Source organism: Xiphophorus maculatus, chromosome 5, assembly GCF_002775205.1.
Source record: "Xiphophorus maculatus strain JP 163 A chromosome 5, X_maculatus-5.0-male, whole genome shotgun sequence".
NCBI classification, from domain to species: Eukaryota; Metazoa; Chordata; class Actinopteri; order Cyprinodontiformes; family Poeciliidae; genus Xiphophorus; species Xiphophorus maculatus.
The window spans coordinates 21,427,729-21,443,815 of record NC_036447.1 but is presented as its reverse complement, the minus strand read 5'-3'; the positions used below and the strand labels follow the sequence as shown (position 1 = coordinate 21,443,815).

The 16,087-nt window shown below is 38.0% G+C and overlaps 2 protein-coding genes across 3 annotated transcripts; one reads left to right on the top strand and one right to left on the bottom strand.

The window, feature by feature from the left end:
• Positions 1 to 2,131: 2,131 nt before the first annotated feature.
• Positions 2,132 to 7,023, bottom strand: tk1 (thymidine kinase 1). The gene is made up of 7 exons (XM_005810347.2): positions 6,701 to 7,023; positions 6,546 to 6,577; positions 5,874 to 5,987; positions 4,766 to 4,859; positions 3,632 to 3,721; positions 2,845 to 2,964; positions 2,132 to 2,732 (listed from the first exon to the last, which is right to left on the bottom strand). Exons 1-7 carry the CDS (start codon positions 6,773 to 6,775, stop codon positions 2,553 to 2,555), a joined length of 705 nt encoding a protein of 234 aa, XP_005810404.1. The 5' UTR covers positions 6,776 to 7,023; the 3' UTR covers positions 2,132 to 2,552.
• A 660-nt stretch (positions 7,024 to 7,683) lies between these two features.
• Positions 7,684 to 15,036, top strand: afmid (arylformamidase). Of its 2 annotated transcripts, XM_023334303.1 has the most exons (11): positions 7,684 to 7,850; positions 9,595 to 9,685; positions 10,832 to 10,936; positions 11,012 to 11,060; positions 11,136 to 11,221; positions 11,308 to 11,380; positions 11,496 to 11,593; positions 11,701 to 11,779; positions 13,092 to 13,227; positions 13,441 to 13,545; positions 14,268 to 15,036. In XM_023334303.1, exons 1-11 carry the CDS (start codon positions 7,824 to 7,826, stop codon positions 14,295 to 14,297), a joined length of 879 nt encoding a protein of 292 aa, XP_023190071.1. In that variant the 5' UTR covers positions 7,684 to 7,823; the 3' UTR covers positions 14,298 to 15,036. The 2 variants fall into 2 exon arrangements, with proteins under 2 accessions (XP_023190071.1, XP_005810403.2); XM_005810346.3 differs by lacking the exon at positions 7,684 to 7,850 and having other exon boundaries at positions 9,538 to 9,685.
• The last annotated feature ends 1,051 nt before the right edge of the window (positions 15,037 to 16,087 follow it).

Here is a 16,087-nt window from a genome sequence, read left to right as displayed (position 1 = left end):
GGTGGGGGGGATGAGTTTCTGGAAGACCTTTTCTTTTTTTAGTGCTAAGAATAAAGGCAAAATTTACATGTGAATGCCAGACAAATCTTATTCAATAAATTAGGATATATGTCCTGATCAGGCTTGTCAGAGTAAAAGTAACAAATAACTAGAAATGCTACTAGATTTTGTAGTATTAAACATACTACGAAATCTAAATATGTTAAAATGGACGTAATCTAATTAGTCTATATAATGTCTCTCACTTGATGGTGATGGAATTACTAACAAAGAAACTTTTCAGTGATATTCCAATTTATGGAATGAGTCTGTATTTGCTGAGTATATTTGCTTTTAGCAAATATTAAAGACGCAAAAACCTGTTTTGGGTCTGGTTGGGGCAGTTGGTTAGTGACCATCGATATTACAGGTGACTTAAAATAAAATGTGACTTAAAGCTGAGATGCTGATGTTTGGATATGTAAAAATATATATATTCTCTCTGCATATAAATCTATAAATAGTTTTTGGTTTCTGTCAGTTCTGTAAAGATACAAGAGAGAACAAAGCGAATTCTCGTTTATATTGACCAATAATTAAATTTAATTGTCGCTTTAGGAGCCCTGGTTTAAAATTGAACAAACTTTGGCTCTTTATGCTTTATGAAATATTTCATATTATTTGATGACTGCTCTGAATCTCGCCACGTTCTACAAACACATGATGCAATGATGTTCTGGGACAATGTAGAAAAAAAACGGCTGGTTGTATTATTTCTCTCTCTCAGTGGGTGAACTTCACGTTAAGGTCACCGTGCGTGACTCGTTGCCAGGGCAACCAATAAACAGTCCCGGAAGCACAGAGCAAAGATTACCGTACGTTCGAGTGCATCAGGAATCAAAACAAACAAACACAAAAACATTTCCCACACAAAAAAGTAAAAACACCGAACAAAACATTCTGTCCGTTGCAGATTTATGTTTTTTGAATTTTCATTTTGCGATCAATAGGAAGGAAAAATCACGGTGGTTGATTAGCTAACTTGGTCTCCTGATTATCTGCCAGAAAATGTAGGTCGCCTTATTTTTGTGTAAATTGAACCGAAATACTCCGAACTGCGCAGCAATAGCACATGTTAAGGTGATAAACGTTAAGCTAGCATAGCTAACCTACTCCTCACTTTCTTTATATATATATATATATTTTTTTTTTTTTTTTTAATCAAACCTTTTTACTGACCTGTGAAATGTGATCCATTTGGACCTTGTCATCGTGCTGTCGAAGTCTTGACAATTAATATCAAAACTTTGCGTCCCTTTTTCAGATTCTTTGCTTGATTTCGCCACCACTGATATTCCTGACTGAATGTAAAACAATGGCGCATGTAAAGCACTGCCACGCACAGTCACATGATGTCCAATCCACTAGATCAATGAGTGGACTTGCCATTTACGTTTTACAAACCATTAACAACCATTAATAGCCAGTTAATGCTTTGTATACAATGGTCAGGCTAACTCAGCATAGAATCCTGAGATGTCAGAGAAAGTACGTTTTCTCCAGTTGTGTGGAGAAACCAAGCACTGCTGACTGAAAGAATGTCACTATGCTTTGTCTCAATAATGTCTAATTGAGTAAAAACTCAAACTAAAACTGTGGAGACTGAAGTTGAGCCACATTTCACTCAGCTAGCTGCAGGCTAGCCACACCAGCTATTTAACCAGTAAGTACCAGCTAATTACATTTTGAAAATCCCATTTAACATTCTGCATTTTATATTTTTAAGGTAAAGTTCAAAACGTCCAGTTTTGTGCGATGTTCTTCTACAGCACATTACACAACTCGGACTTTAAATGCAGAACCGATGAAAACCACACCCTGTACAGGAGGATGAGAGCAACTTAAGAGTAATTAGATGAGGAAGTCAAAATTTGTTTCCATTTCACAGACATGACATTTTCGACCCTGCTCACTGCAAACCAGCGGCTCACTGCAGTGTGGTGGGTCGCTAAGATTTAAACCGTTTATTTTTATCCTCACGCTGCTGCGGTGAGGAGTTAGATTACACATCTCGGGGTGAAGAGGTCAAATGAAAGTAAAACATGTTTGAGGTTCCTACAGCTACTGTCAAAAATACGTAGACACAAAGCAATAAAAGTGTCAGTTCTGAGTTTATTATACAATTTCTGACTTTAAGCACAGAATAAAACAGATGTATTCTGGATTTGAGAGCAAAATGTGCATTTTCCTTAAAGATAATTTAAGATTTTATAGCCGTCGAGGCAAATACCACAGTAAAAAATATCAGAATTAAACTAAAAGGCACAGATGTAACCTCAAGTTATTAAATAGTAAGCTGTTACAAATTATGCAAAGATATCAAGTGCCTAATGTCTTTCAAGTATCCAAAATGTCACGTCAGACAAAAAAATGTTTAGAATATTGAGTCGCTACGTTATCAAAACACTCAAAAGAAGAAAAACAAAGAAAATTGGACACACACTTCTCACACACAGCAGATTGTTCATTGTTCAAATTCAACACAAGACTGCATCAAGTCTTATGTTTCCTGCTCAGAGGTGCAGAGGGGAGAACAGTTTCCGGGGAACGTTGGGGTCGGCGAGTTTTCCCATCGGGACGTGAAGCGGCGTTTCATTCCTGATAGAGGAGTTGTTCTCTTTGTCCACCACCAGACCGCCGTAGCACTTTCTGCACACCGCCTGGTACTTGTCAGCACCGCCGATCACTTCCACCTGTAGAGGAGGAATGAATCCGGTTGGGTTTGATAACGAGATGTAATAGAATCTGCTCCATTTAGACCAAAACTCATTAAAATGGTCCGGTCCGTTTGTCTGGTCTCCTCACCTCCTTCTCTGCTCCGAGCCTCTTGGTGTAGGCGGCTTCTTTGTAACACTGCATGCAGACGGCGTGGAGCTTCACCACACTTTCTGCCAGAGGAACCAGGTTCAGGATGTTTCCAAAAGGCTGGAAGGACAAGCGTTCAGTTTGAGAGAGTAAAATCGTAAAGGAAGACGCAGAACATCTAACAGGTTATAAGTAGCATCATCCTAAATATAAGAAAGAAACGGTACAAGCTAGCTTTTGCGCTAATGTATCAAGCATCATCACTCAGTGGTTCTGTGTTTAACTGTCCTTTTCCTGGACTGAGCCTTAGATAGAGAAACTGATGTCTGTAACTATTAATTCAACATTTTAACTGTTTTTGGGATATAATGCGATGGCATCTTAGTAGCATTTTCAAAGAAATAAAATGCGGTCAACATGCCAACTCTAGAAGAACAGAAAATGACTGAAAGTCGTCAAAACCAAAAACATCTGGACATCCAAACAGGTGGGAACATATCTGATCTTTCTTTATGTATAATTGCTATTTTGTTAGTACAAATAAGAAAAAAAAGAGAGGCAGGAAGAAACAAACCGCAAAAGACAGCATAGAAACATTGCCTAGCACTAAAAGAATGGCGACTTAACAGCATTACAATCACAAGAAAGGCACTATTGTGTGTGGAATAATGAGCACACTCGTTCATCTGCTGCTGCAGCCGATTGTTTGGATTCTGCCTTAAAAAAGAAAAAGAGTTCATTGTGTGGGACGTTTTGTGACATCTGCCCAGCATGCGTCAGCACCCACCTTCCTCTGGAAGGTCCCATCCAACGCAGCCACGATGACCGTCTTCCCTAAATTGGCCATCTCCTCACAAAACTCCACGGTGTCTGGAAACTACATCCAGGGAAACGCAGCAGATCAGATACGGGTTGTTTGTCTCACTCACATGAAGCTCAACATTTTTAAACTGCGTGACAAATATCACCGTTACCACAGAAATACAGCAAAACAAGCCAGTTTGCCCATAGAAAGTGCATTTGGATCAGTGCTTCTTAAATCCACCATGTTTTCTTTTCTAGACGAAGATGAAGCGGCAGATGGTTGATCATTCCAGTGAATGGATTTCACCTGTTTGTCTTGAGATTATATTTGCTCTCACTTGGTGCATTATAAATAAAAATGAACTAACCTATGTTACAAAATATCTGGCCGAAACCAGGAAAGAGGCAGCGTAGATAAAAGTTACGATTCGATTTCAGTTTCAAAACAGCTAAAGCCAAAGTTGACACAACATGATTTAAATGCTATTGCAGTGTAGCACCTTTAACACATTCAACTTTTCAACATGTTCTCCGTCATTTTGTCTTCGAGTTCTCCTCCCATCCGTTTGCTCGTCTCCGCCTTGTGGTTTTATGTCACAATTCACCAGATGATGACTAACTCACTTCTCGATGGTTGATTTCACAACTTTCTGCAGGAGAACTGGCACGCTCTGGTTTGCACAGTTTGTTTATTTCAGCAACATGGGAGGGTTTTGAAACGTCTGAAGTCATGCCACGGCATCTCAGTTGGATCTGAAGGTGTACTTTAACTAGGCCAGTCCTAACCCTTTGTGTGTTTCCAAGTAATTCAGTGGTGGAGTTACCCATGTGCCATTGGAGATTAAGGTTGCTGATGAATGGAGATTAAAAAAAAAAGTTGCCCAGGTCCCGAAGCAGCAACAGAGCCCCAGATCATCACACTACTGCCACTGTGTCTGACTGTCAGCGTGCTGTTCTTTGTCTGAAATGGCATTTCAGTTTTACGTAGTTTACTTTCCAAAAAGAGTTACACTTTTGTGTCGTCTGTCAAAACACAAAGATGTCTTTCTTCCCCAAAGGTGTTGATTTCTATTAAGATGATTGAAGGTTATAGGAGATTCTGTGCAAACAAACTTACAAACTGTCCTTCATCAATCCCAATGACGCAGGCCTTCAGAGCGGCGGAGCGAACGTCTCCTAGGCAGGTGGCAGGCACGGCCTCCATGGTGATTCTGAAACGGCAGCAAGATTCAGCAAAAAAAAATGTTTCATTATAAAATGGAAACTCGAGGATTTTTCTGCCTTTAACGTTCTGAAACAAAGCAGCAGTAGTTGATTTTTAAATGCTGAATTTTTGAATTCAGTAACTGCAGCTATGACGTGGCAAAAAAACAAAACAATTTATTAAAATGAATGAAATTTACAAAAGAAAATTAACATATGGTCAAACAGTACATATGGAAAAAATATGAAGGTGTGTGTGGTTTTATCTTAATCAAAAGGTTGCTGTTGTTTGTAAATGCTTCATTGTTCATACCGCACAAGGATGATTTGACGCAGTTTATTCTGTCATCTTTTACTAAAAATGCACCAGGGATTGAAATCAATTGAAGGTCATGAACATACATGTTTGTATACAATAGTTAGAATATTTTCATTTTTTTCGTTTTGATGGAAAACTACTACGTCTTAAGGGAGACGGTGGTTGTAGTTACGACTGGATCGTTGAGGTCAGACCTCAAAGAAAACCAGATATCGTCTTCGGCCAGGAAAAGCCGGGTCAGTTTCTCTCTGCTTTTTATTTGACAAGCGGTTCTGTGATAATGGAGTATTAATAACTGTCAAAATTAATATTTGTTATTAAGCATATTCATTTTAATCTAGTGGTCAGTGACATGACAGGAAAAGCTGCTGTGATTGAAGAATATCACCAGCAGGGGTCAGCTCAGGCTCAGTTATTCCTGCCAAACTATTTTCATCAGCAGCCACTGACTTCTGAACTTTAAGCTTTATGCATAAAGCTATCATTTTTTATGATAATAATAATAATAATACATGCATTGTTGTACGCAAACAAGGAACCCAACACGCTGAATCTCGACTGCGTTATAATTGGGTGTATTTTTTTCCTCTTTTTTCCCCCTTTAGCTGTGAACAGAATAAATCTCATATTCTTCATCGCATCAAGTTTTACAATCATAGATAAAAAAATATTTGCAAAATAAAAAATAAAAACAGAAGCTTACTTGTCATGTGTGGCCACACCTGAGTCTGAATACCGGATGTCTTTGGCATATTTGATGATCAAACATTTGTACTGGGCCACCTGGAAACGGCGCACTCTTCTCATCAGTTCAGTGCTGCAAAATTATTCATTAAAAGCAGAATAATTAATACTGTGACCAAGACACTGGTCAACAAAGACATATTAGAATTGGAACATTCATTTACATAGTTATGCAGCACAAGCATTTATTAAATTATTTTTGATTCAACTATATAATAATAATAATATAACTGCACTGTGAGTAACAAGATCTGAACGTGATTATTATATGATGGTACTAGTTTAAAATTGACTGAATTTGGACTGAAGTGTCTGGAGATTACATTTGTTGTAACGTAGTGCAATCTAAATAAATAAAATATAGAGCTTTTTTTAAGTCCTAAAAAACTTGCCAATTTGAATGTAAAAGCATAACAATTGTGTGCTTTGCACAAGAAGGATGTGAATGAATGGGAGTAGAGTAAACAAAGCAGAATTGGCGGGATGGTGATGTTTAAGCGGAAATCAAAGCAAAGATCGTGTTTCATTCTCATTTTGAACACTGCGGATGGGCAAAACTGAATAAGTACGTCAATTAAAGCAATGTAAAAATCACACACTTTGTGGTAAGAGTTATAAAAGAATAACTCACCTTTTGCCTGAAAACATCGGCCCAAATATAATCTAAAAACAAGAAAATTTGTGTAACTGTTAAACTGAGGAAGAGGCTTAGATTCCGTTTCACATCTACAGCTGAATTTTACTCAATTTTTGATACATTTTAGGTTTTCTCCAGCTGATACGAACCTGAATCTGTCCTTGGGATTTCCTCGGTGAGTTTTGTAGCCTGATTGGACAAACTGGCGAATCATAGAAGTCCATTTTGATTTAAATACACACTTAATGATATGTTACAATAAATATAAGTTAAAATAAAAATATGCTATGCTCCTTGTAGTTGCTAACAAAGGATGTACAGTAAAACTTTGAATGCGGCGCGCTAATGTCAGCCATTTATTCGACATCTCCACCAATAGCCTTATTGTCACGTGTCACTACGGACCAATCAGCTTCAGCTGTCAGCTGCAGCTGGGCAGGCTCCCGCCACTCCTGACCAATCAAATTACAGAGCGTCTTCACCCCCTCCTCTGCTTATGACGTGTTTTTTTTTTTTTTGTGGTGGGAATTGAAGATCCTTTCCAAGATCCGATTCACTTGGCACTCGAAAGAACCGGATTTTTTCCGCTCTCGAACTAATTCTTATCATCGTTGCTATTCTCAGATAGATGAATGGATTTTAGCGTGTTAATCTAATCCCTTTACAGCAACTCCCAGTAATCCTTACAAAGAAAAATCACTTAAAAGAGAAACTTAGTGTCTATAACAGAAATATCTGAAAAAGGCATAGCAGCTAAAATAGGACACAAACAATGCAACAGTAGAGGGTGATATTATATCTGTTCTCATAATTTAAGGCTTTGTAGAAAATCTATATAAACAACATATAATTTACAAGGGCTTGCACAGATGCCTTGTAGCAAGAAGGTCATGGGTTCAAATCGCAGCCTTGGGTCTTCCTGAATGGATTTGGCATGTTCTCCCTGTTCATGCAACAATACTGTTAGGTTAGTTGGTCTCTCTAAATTGTTGGATATTAGATCACATTACATTCTCAGTTCCTGAAATGCAGCTGCAAGTTGAGAAGAGAACAGAAACGGCCACAATCGTCTGTTCCTCTTTTGTTTTCTCTTCCCCTGATGTCCAAAATCCAGCCTGATAAAACACCAAGCAAAAGGTGTTGTGCAGCTGATTCAGCCGTGAACAATGTGTGTACACAGCGAGACTCTGCAGTCTAAAGATCAGATCCTCAGCAGATGGTGGTCACATTTATTCCTTCGCAGCAATCCGAGGTATTCTGTCTAAGTAAACGATGCACTGGATGGAAATGAAGAAAGACGTAAGAGTTTTCACTTTATCTGTTTGCGCTTTGGTTGCTGACAGGAGATAGAACATAATGTGAAGCTGGAGGAGTTCAGATCACTATGTGTGATTTGACTGTTTAGAGTTTGTTTTTTTTAAAGAAACAAATAAGGTTTTCATTTTCATTTGACTAACAAAACAAAGAGAAAGTTTTATGATTGTGATATATTTATTTAAAATTTATCAGCTTGAGCAAAGATTCCCAGTGATCAGACCGATGACTTTGCTCAGTGTTTGTATTGGATCACACAGATTGCACAGCCATGTGACTCTGTGGAGTTCAAAGTATACATTTTGTAAAGTAAACAACGGTAAACAGATGGAATCACTTTTATCCCAAAAAAGCAAGAACATTTTTTTAAAGAGGAATATAAATAATGAAAACATCGCTTGTGAAAAAATGAATAAATAAATAAAATATTTAAAATTATTTTTAAGACCGTTTGAATTCTTCTCAGTAAATGAGAATGGATTATTTTAGTTGGTTGAGAATCACCTTGTTGGAGCGAAACAAAAAATTTGATCCATACCATGTATTACTGATGTCACTTTTTTCTAAATAAAATAGAACAAAATTGAATAAAATGTGACAGAAAAAATGCCTGAAGTTCTGAGTTACAGTTGTCTCTTTGCTGAGTATTCTGTTTTGTTTTGTTACGTTACGTTTTGTTATGTTATTCTGTCATGTGTTAACACAAAATTCATCCTTTCAGTTTAACAGCTTTTCTGCTAGAGTGACTGATAGCTTGAAGATAAATGGCTTACCAAAACAAATAACTCAATAACCTGCACTTTAGGTAATGTTCAATGACTAGAAAATGAGGGACAAGCAGCTAAAGCAGACACAAAATCTTCCAGGGACCCTTGGGAGAGGGGGGGGGGAAATAAAAGTTTAAATAAACATTTTGACATGTTCCAACAAAAGTAAGGGCCAAAAGACAAAGTACTTGCTTTACTATGGACACAAAGATGGACTTTTTCCTTCTACGGACAACCGTATTTTCAAAATGTCCCAAACAGTGTGAAGAGGGGCTTCATTAAAGAAAATAACTTCTCCTTAGTCCAGTTGTTGGTCTTCCTGTTGAAGTTTGTGATGATTTGATAAGTGGCCGATTTGGGTGCAGTTTTAGTTGCAGCAATAAGTCTTTCCCGTGAAACGTTTTTGGTGCAAAGAAATGATGAAAGCAAGTTTCCTCTGAGGCTATCACAAAGAAAAGAATTTTCTTCAAGCACCACTCCCTTTAGATTCAATCATTCTGCTCATTTAACTCAGTGAGTAAGACATAGACAAAACAACTTCATTGCCTCCCTTCAATGATAGGATTATAGAAATGATTGTAGCTCACTTAGTAGCAGAACTAAATGACCCTGCAAATGATGTTTCTGTGATTAGAGAAAATGTTAATTAACTTTGCTAATAATTTATAAACTTTATCAGATGGACCATTTTAACAATACCACTCTGCAAACAAAAAGAATAAAGAATAAACAAATACGGCAACATTTTTATCTCTGTATTTGAAAAGTATTATTATTATTATTATTATTATTATTATTACTATTATTATTATCAACAACAACAACCTCATAAAATTGATACATGCAGTTCGGCCGTGTCGTCAGCAGAGGGCGCTGTTTGCTGTATATATTCCTCCCTGCCTGGCGGCGTGCCAGGTCGCATGGCGGCGGAGCGGCTCACAACAGCGTCTTTCTGTCAACAGGAGCTTGAGAAGCAGTACTCACCCAGCAGGTGGTCTCACAGGATGGCGGCAGACGACGTGATCAAGGCCCACGTCAAGGCTCTGAAGGAAGGTTTGTTTGTTTACCGGCGACACGGTAACTTTGTTTTTAATCTGGCAGACCGACGGGGCTGTCGTTTCGGAGCACCGGTGTTGTGCTCAATGTTGTGTATCCGTAAATCTGAAAGCCCCGTCGGATAGTTATGAATGAGTTTGGAAGTTTGAAGCTTTGTGTGTGGGGGTTTTTTTAGGCAATGAATGTGATTTTGTTAGCTTAAAACACGCTAGCTTAGCTAAATCATGGCATGTTTAGCTACACATGTCTAGGTTTTTATTGTTCATAAATCACATAGTTTGGAATTAATAATCCACAGTTGGGTTTAAATGTTTACCACACACATATGCTACATACATGCTGTTTCATATATTACTAAGAGACGCGCCATTAAAATATGACTACATTATATTATCTTTTGTTTTATTTGCAGAGATTTAAAATGTGTTTTTATTGAACATCTAACGTAGTAAGATGCTCAGGAAAAGTCTTGTCCACCAAATTCTAAAATTTCATTGCACGGATTTTTTTCCCCAACCTGTCACAGTAAGAAGAGCACAGCTCTAATGATTGGTACATTAATTCACAAGGAGATGCTACACTCCAAGGTAGCTTTCTTGAAGCTTAAATCAAGTTGACAGGTTTAGAAGGAAAACCCACACCTCTCTCTTTCCAGTTTTCTTACATGTTCTTCTCAGTCCATGATGGATATATTGTCTCTTTAGTGCCATGGTGCTCAGCTATAGCGCTTGGGTTTCCTTCAGTGGTGGTCAGGACAAATTAGCTGGACAAATGAAAGCAAAATGATGCTATTTATGGTGTTCCCTCTGAAGGAGTGACCTCGTCCCCACCGTAACCAGTCTGAAGTTTAAAACCTGGTGGAATATGTTGAATAATGTGTTCACTGACCAGGATAACTACTGTTAGCAGTGCAGGCTAATAATGAGGTATTTCTCTGTTACTTGTGCAGCCAAACACTGTAGCAACATGTTCGCCAAATGTGGTCATATCATGTCGTTTGTTAAAAATTTAATAAATACACACCATTTAAAATTATTTCTGTTTTACACATTTCCCATGTTGATTTGAAACGTTTGATTTAAAAGATGGATTTTGCATCCTTTTCTTTTTCTTTTCAATTTTTGAATCACGTTTTCTCCTCAGGTACAGAGCGAGCCCGCAGTCTGGCTCAAACTTTAATCAATGTTCCGTACGGAGAGGAAGATGGAGAGAAACTGGACGTGTACATCCCCAAGACTGCCTCTTTGGGTATGGAGCTATGTGTCAGATGTCCTGAATCGACTCCCGGATAACTAATAACCGGCTGCATGTTTTCTCTCTCAGACGTCAACCTTGTTATTTACATCCACGGAGGCTACTGGCAGTTTCTCAGGTACCGCTTCTTACTCAATGCTTTATTTTCCAATGTAATTTAAGACATCAAGTTAAAAAAAAAAAGTCTTTGCAGCAAAGAGGAGTCTGGATTCATGGCTGTCCCACTCGTTGATAAGGACGTGGTTGTGGTTGCCGTTGGCTACGACATTGCCCCCAAAGGTAGAGTCATTTCTGATCTGTAGATAAAACGATAATCTGAGGAGATGGGCTGGAAATGTCAACTGTGTGCTGCGCTTCCCTTTAAGGTAACATGGATTTGATGGTGTCTCAGGTTCGCAGGAGCGTTGTTTCTGTCATTCAGCAGTACTCTCACATCAGGTAAAAAAAAGATACATTAATAGTAAAGTTTGGAGGACGTTCACCATGGTGGACGTTCTTTTCACTAGAATCAACTCCAGTGTGTTAAATAAGCTCTCTGTGGTTCCTTATTCAGCGGTCTGTACCTGTGTGGCCACTCTGCAGGGGCTCACCTGGCCGCTATGGTGCTCTCCACCGACTGGTCCCAGTACGGCGCCACACCAAACATCAAAGGTAAGTCGCAGAGGATCTGGCTGGGCTTACTGGTGCCTTCAGAAAGATAGGCTCAGAAATGTCCGGTTGATTTTCTTTGTTCACTGTCGCTCTAATTTTCCTCCAAGGTGCTTTCCTTGTGAGCGGCATATACGACCTGCTGCCCGTCCTGTCCACGTATGTCAACGAGCCTCTGAAGATGACGGAGTAGGTTCCATGTGCTGGTCTGTTCTGATTTCCTGGAGTAATCACACATTGGGAAAAAATACATTTTTCTACAAACACAGAATCCTTGTTGCACACTGTTAACTTTGAAACGGCTGACAGAGATTGATTTTTGCAGATAAGTAGGCAGATAATTTAAATATATTCTACTGTATCTTATGGAAAAAGCTTTCGGTCTGTTGGTAACAGGAAACATTTTGTCCTAAAAATCAACTTTTTTATTTCTCGTAAAGCCTTTTGTTTATTGGGAAGCCTGTCACAATGATCAGCTAATTATACCATTAATTAAAATGAGCTTGATCATTTCATCGTTATGATCAATATTTTTTGAAGGAAAATTTTTATTTATGGCGACTTTATAATCCACTTTATTAACGGTTTCAGTTGCATATGGTTTTTATTTGTTTTGGGTTGTTTTTTTCATTTTGGATACTTGAAATGTCTCCCGGTTCCACAGTGGATGGTTCTGTAAAAAATTAAAGCTTGTTAGTCTTTGAGAGGGCGAACTTCCGTTGTTATGCCTTTATCAATATATTGCATTAAAAACAACAATATTGAAGTTTACCGCAATAATTTCTGGGGCAATTTATCGTCCTGTTGTTTTGTCAGGCCTATCTATTATTCAGAGAAGGTTTTCAAAAGCTTAAAATGCAAATTTACCTGCTAGGGGAATCATAAACCAATGGTCCTTTTAAACAGATAGGTAATTATTGATAACTTTCACCTCTTTGTATAGTCCAGACAGTTTTAATCTATGGATTTCGGATTGAGTCAATGCATTCTGAGTGAGTTTAGAGTTTATAAAGATAAGCAATGACAAGATATGAGTTTCAAATTGTTGAATTAGCTAATTAAAGTGTGTAAGGCCTTCCAATTACTCAGGTTTGATTCGGATAATAAAAAAAAAAGTAATCATAAGCTTAGATCTGGACATGATTGGTTGCTTTTTGAGATCTTCCAGTCGACTGGCTGGTTCTGCTTAACCGATTCATTGATTCTACAGTTCTGAATCAACAGAGGGAGATTAAATGGAAAATAAACCAAAAAAAAAAAGTGGTTAATCAATGACTTTACTGTAGATGCTGAAAGGGTTAGTTTAAGGCTTAAAAAAAGAAAACGCAGATCTGATTTTAGACGTTTTGAACTCCTGCTGTGATTTTTATGTCCCGATTCTCCTTTAAATTGTATTGACTGGGTCGTGGAGAGCATCATGCGGGAAGCTGTGGTGGTAAATGTCACTGTTGGCGTCTCTGTAACTGGTGCCAGTCGGAGCCTCATTCCTTTGTGTCTGCAGGGAGGTGGCGGTGAGAAACAGCCCTAGCCAGCTGGTCCCTGAGCTCAAACGATCCTCGTCAGGCTGTCAGATCGTCGTGGCTGTCGCCCAGAACGATTCGCCAGAGTTTCGCAAGCAGTCAGAGGAATACTACAAAGTTAGTGGCCACAGCCGAGAACAAATACAGCTGTGAATGGCGCAGGAGCAGCTCGTCAATTGGAACGTTTTCTCTGTTGTTCAGATTTTCATGCACAATCAGAAACGTATTTCTGCCTCATTCTGTTTTTAAAATATCAAGCTGCCATTCTGAAATTAAACCAGACATAGTTGCTCTTGTCACTAACTTCTCTTACTTGTGTGTGTCATTAAGGCTCTGGAAGCAGCAGGACTGACTGTGACCATGGAGGATGTGGCGAACACAGACCATTTTAGTATCATTGAGCAGCTGGTAGATGGAGACTATCACCTGACCAAGGTACACGCTCCCCTCACTTTCTGTTACGTTGGATTTTGTCAGTATGGTAGATTCATTGATGTTTAGCTGGATCTGAACATGAGTAGCCTTTTTATTTCTTCACCCTCTCCTGTTGTGAAAAAAGGCAGCTAGCTGTATCTACAGTTGCATTACAGAACTGGAAAAAAAACATTTCATCCTGATCCTTTGAGACCAGTGTCAATAAAATAACAGCGACACAGATCTCAATTTTATTTATGACTGGGCTTTGACTAGGCCTTTCTAGCAGATGATTATCTTTTGATCTCATGCTTTGACTGAATATTAAGTAAACTTTCACCACAGACTTTTGTTGCCACTAATCATTTTCTTTCAGCATCATCAAAATGACTTTGGACTAATAATATAAACGCTCAATAAAATACTATTTGTAGTTGTAACCTGACAAGATGTGAAAAATCTCAAACCCTTTTGAAAGATATTGTATTTTGTCAGAAAGGAAAGACCTTAAAAAGACCAGAAAACTATTGATAAACAGCACTTTAAGGAATTATAAAAAAAAACATTTAAACTGTACTTTATATTGTAACACAATGTAAGTATATTTCAAGACAAACTGCTTTCATCATCTATGGTTCAAAAATCTGTTGAAAAGTCTGAACATGTTGGCTTTATAGCTTGTAACTTTCGCTTGTAACATAAAAGCTGTAACTCTTTACTTTAATGCTTTCATTTCTCTGTAGCTCCTCCTGAAGATGATGGGGAAGAGCTGAAGTTCAACAAACCTCTGATCAGTCCCAGTTCACCGACAATGAGAAAATAGGCATTTCTTCAGGGTTTCACTGTGGTAAATGTTCTTTTTTTTTTTTTTTGTTATTTTGAGATCAATCCAGGTGACATCAGTTGTTCTGATGGTTTAGTTTACATTATTTACAAATGTTCGTCGTCAAGACGTCCTAACTAAGCTTTGGATGTTTGGAACACCTTCGCTTCACTGCAGTGCATCGTGGCAGAATTCACTTCTCAGGCTCAGCTGCAAACAGGTTGCTGGACTACTGTGAACGTTGTTGTTGTGATGAAGCATGACACCATTAAATATTAAATATTTTTGAGTGGACTTTTACTTTTGACTTATTTCCGACTGGGCAAGTCTGACTGATTATTGCTGTTTTCATCTTTCTTTTTCTTTGACAATCGTCAGTGAAAAGTAATCGCGTATCATTCAGTGTGAAGGTAGCGTTTTCCCCGAACCTCCAGCTCTACGCTGAGATCTGACCCGGGGGAATCCTGACGCAACACATGATGATGGTCCATAGCTGTTCCTGATCCTGATGTATAATTGCAGAATTTTGATTTCCAAACATGAGGTTTTGAAACTGAGATTAAAATAAAACTGTAACAGTGACACTTTGATTTGCACTGCATATTGTAGCATTGCACATTGTTGAACAATATTTACACCATGTTCTGCTTATCATTATTGGAGAATACAATAAATATTTATATTTAAGATAACATGTGGTCTGTTGTTTCTGGTTTTCCAACTCAATGACTCATCATTTCATAATAATTTGAGAGTGCTCATTACCTTTTAATCCAGCTGAACTGTGACCCAGAGAATAGTTGGTTTGTAATTGGTTGACTAAGGAGCGTTGCATTGTGGATGCTGTGTCTGTTCTTTTTTCGAGAGACTTTCAGTGTTTGAGTTCAGTGGTCATTCCATCAGTTTTTTTTTTTTTTTTTACTTGTTATTGTTAATGTCAGACTTCTTAAAACAAATCTAACGAAACTGTAATTTACCAAACTACTTTAAATATTACTGTGTGCTTGATTTGTCTGGGGACGATGTCAGACAAAATGAGGTTTGTTACTGTGCTTTTACAATCTGTTGATAACCCTATTCTCTCTAACTGTCCACCTAACTATGGATGGAATATAGTCGCATTGTAGAGGAAAACATCAGAAGTAGAAAAACAAATACCGTATTCCTTCAACTTTTTAGATGTTTTATGTGCATGGAAGCCATATTTAATCGAAACCTGGCAATTAGGCTAACAATTCATTTAAAACAATGCATTCCTCTGTTTTAGTTATGCAAACATTACAAAAACATCTTCACAAATTACAATTGTATCGTATGATATGTGCCACTGTCACATGTGATAAATGCTTTATACCAGCAATGTTTATAACTTTGATTTCTATTTGTATAGACATTTGATATAGAATTCAGGGCTACTCTGACCTCTGACTCTCCAACCTGGTATTTTGACTTCAGTGGACTTTATATACAGTATATATACAGTACAGACCAAAAAGTTTGGACACACCTTTCTAATTCAATGGGTTTTCTTCATTTTCATGACTATTTATAAGGCAAGAAATCCCACTTATTAACCTGACAGGGCACACCTATGAAGTGAAAACCATTTCAGGTGACGACCTCTTGAAGCTCATCAAGAAAATGCAGAGTGTGTGCAAAGCAGTAATCACAGCAAAAGGTTGCTACTTTGAAGAAACTAGAATATAAGGGGTATTTTCAGTTGTTTTACACTTTTCTGTT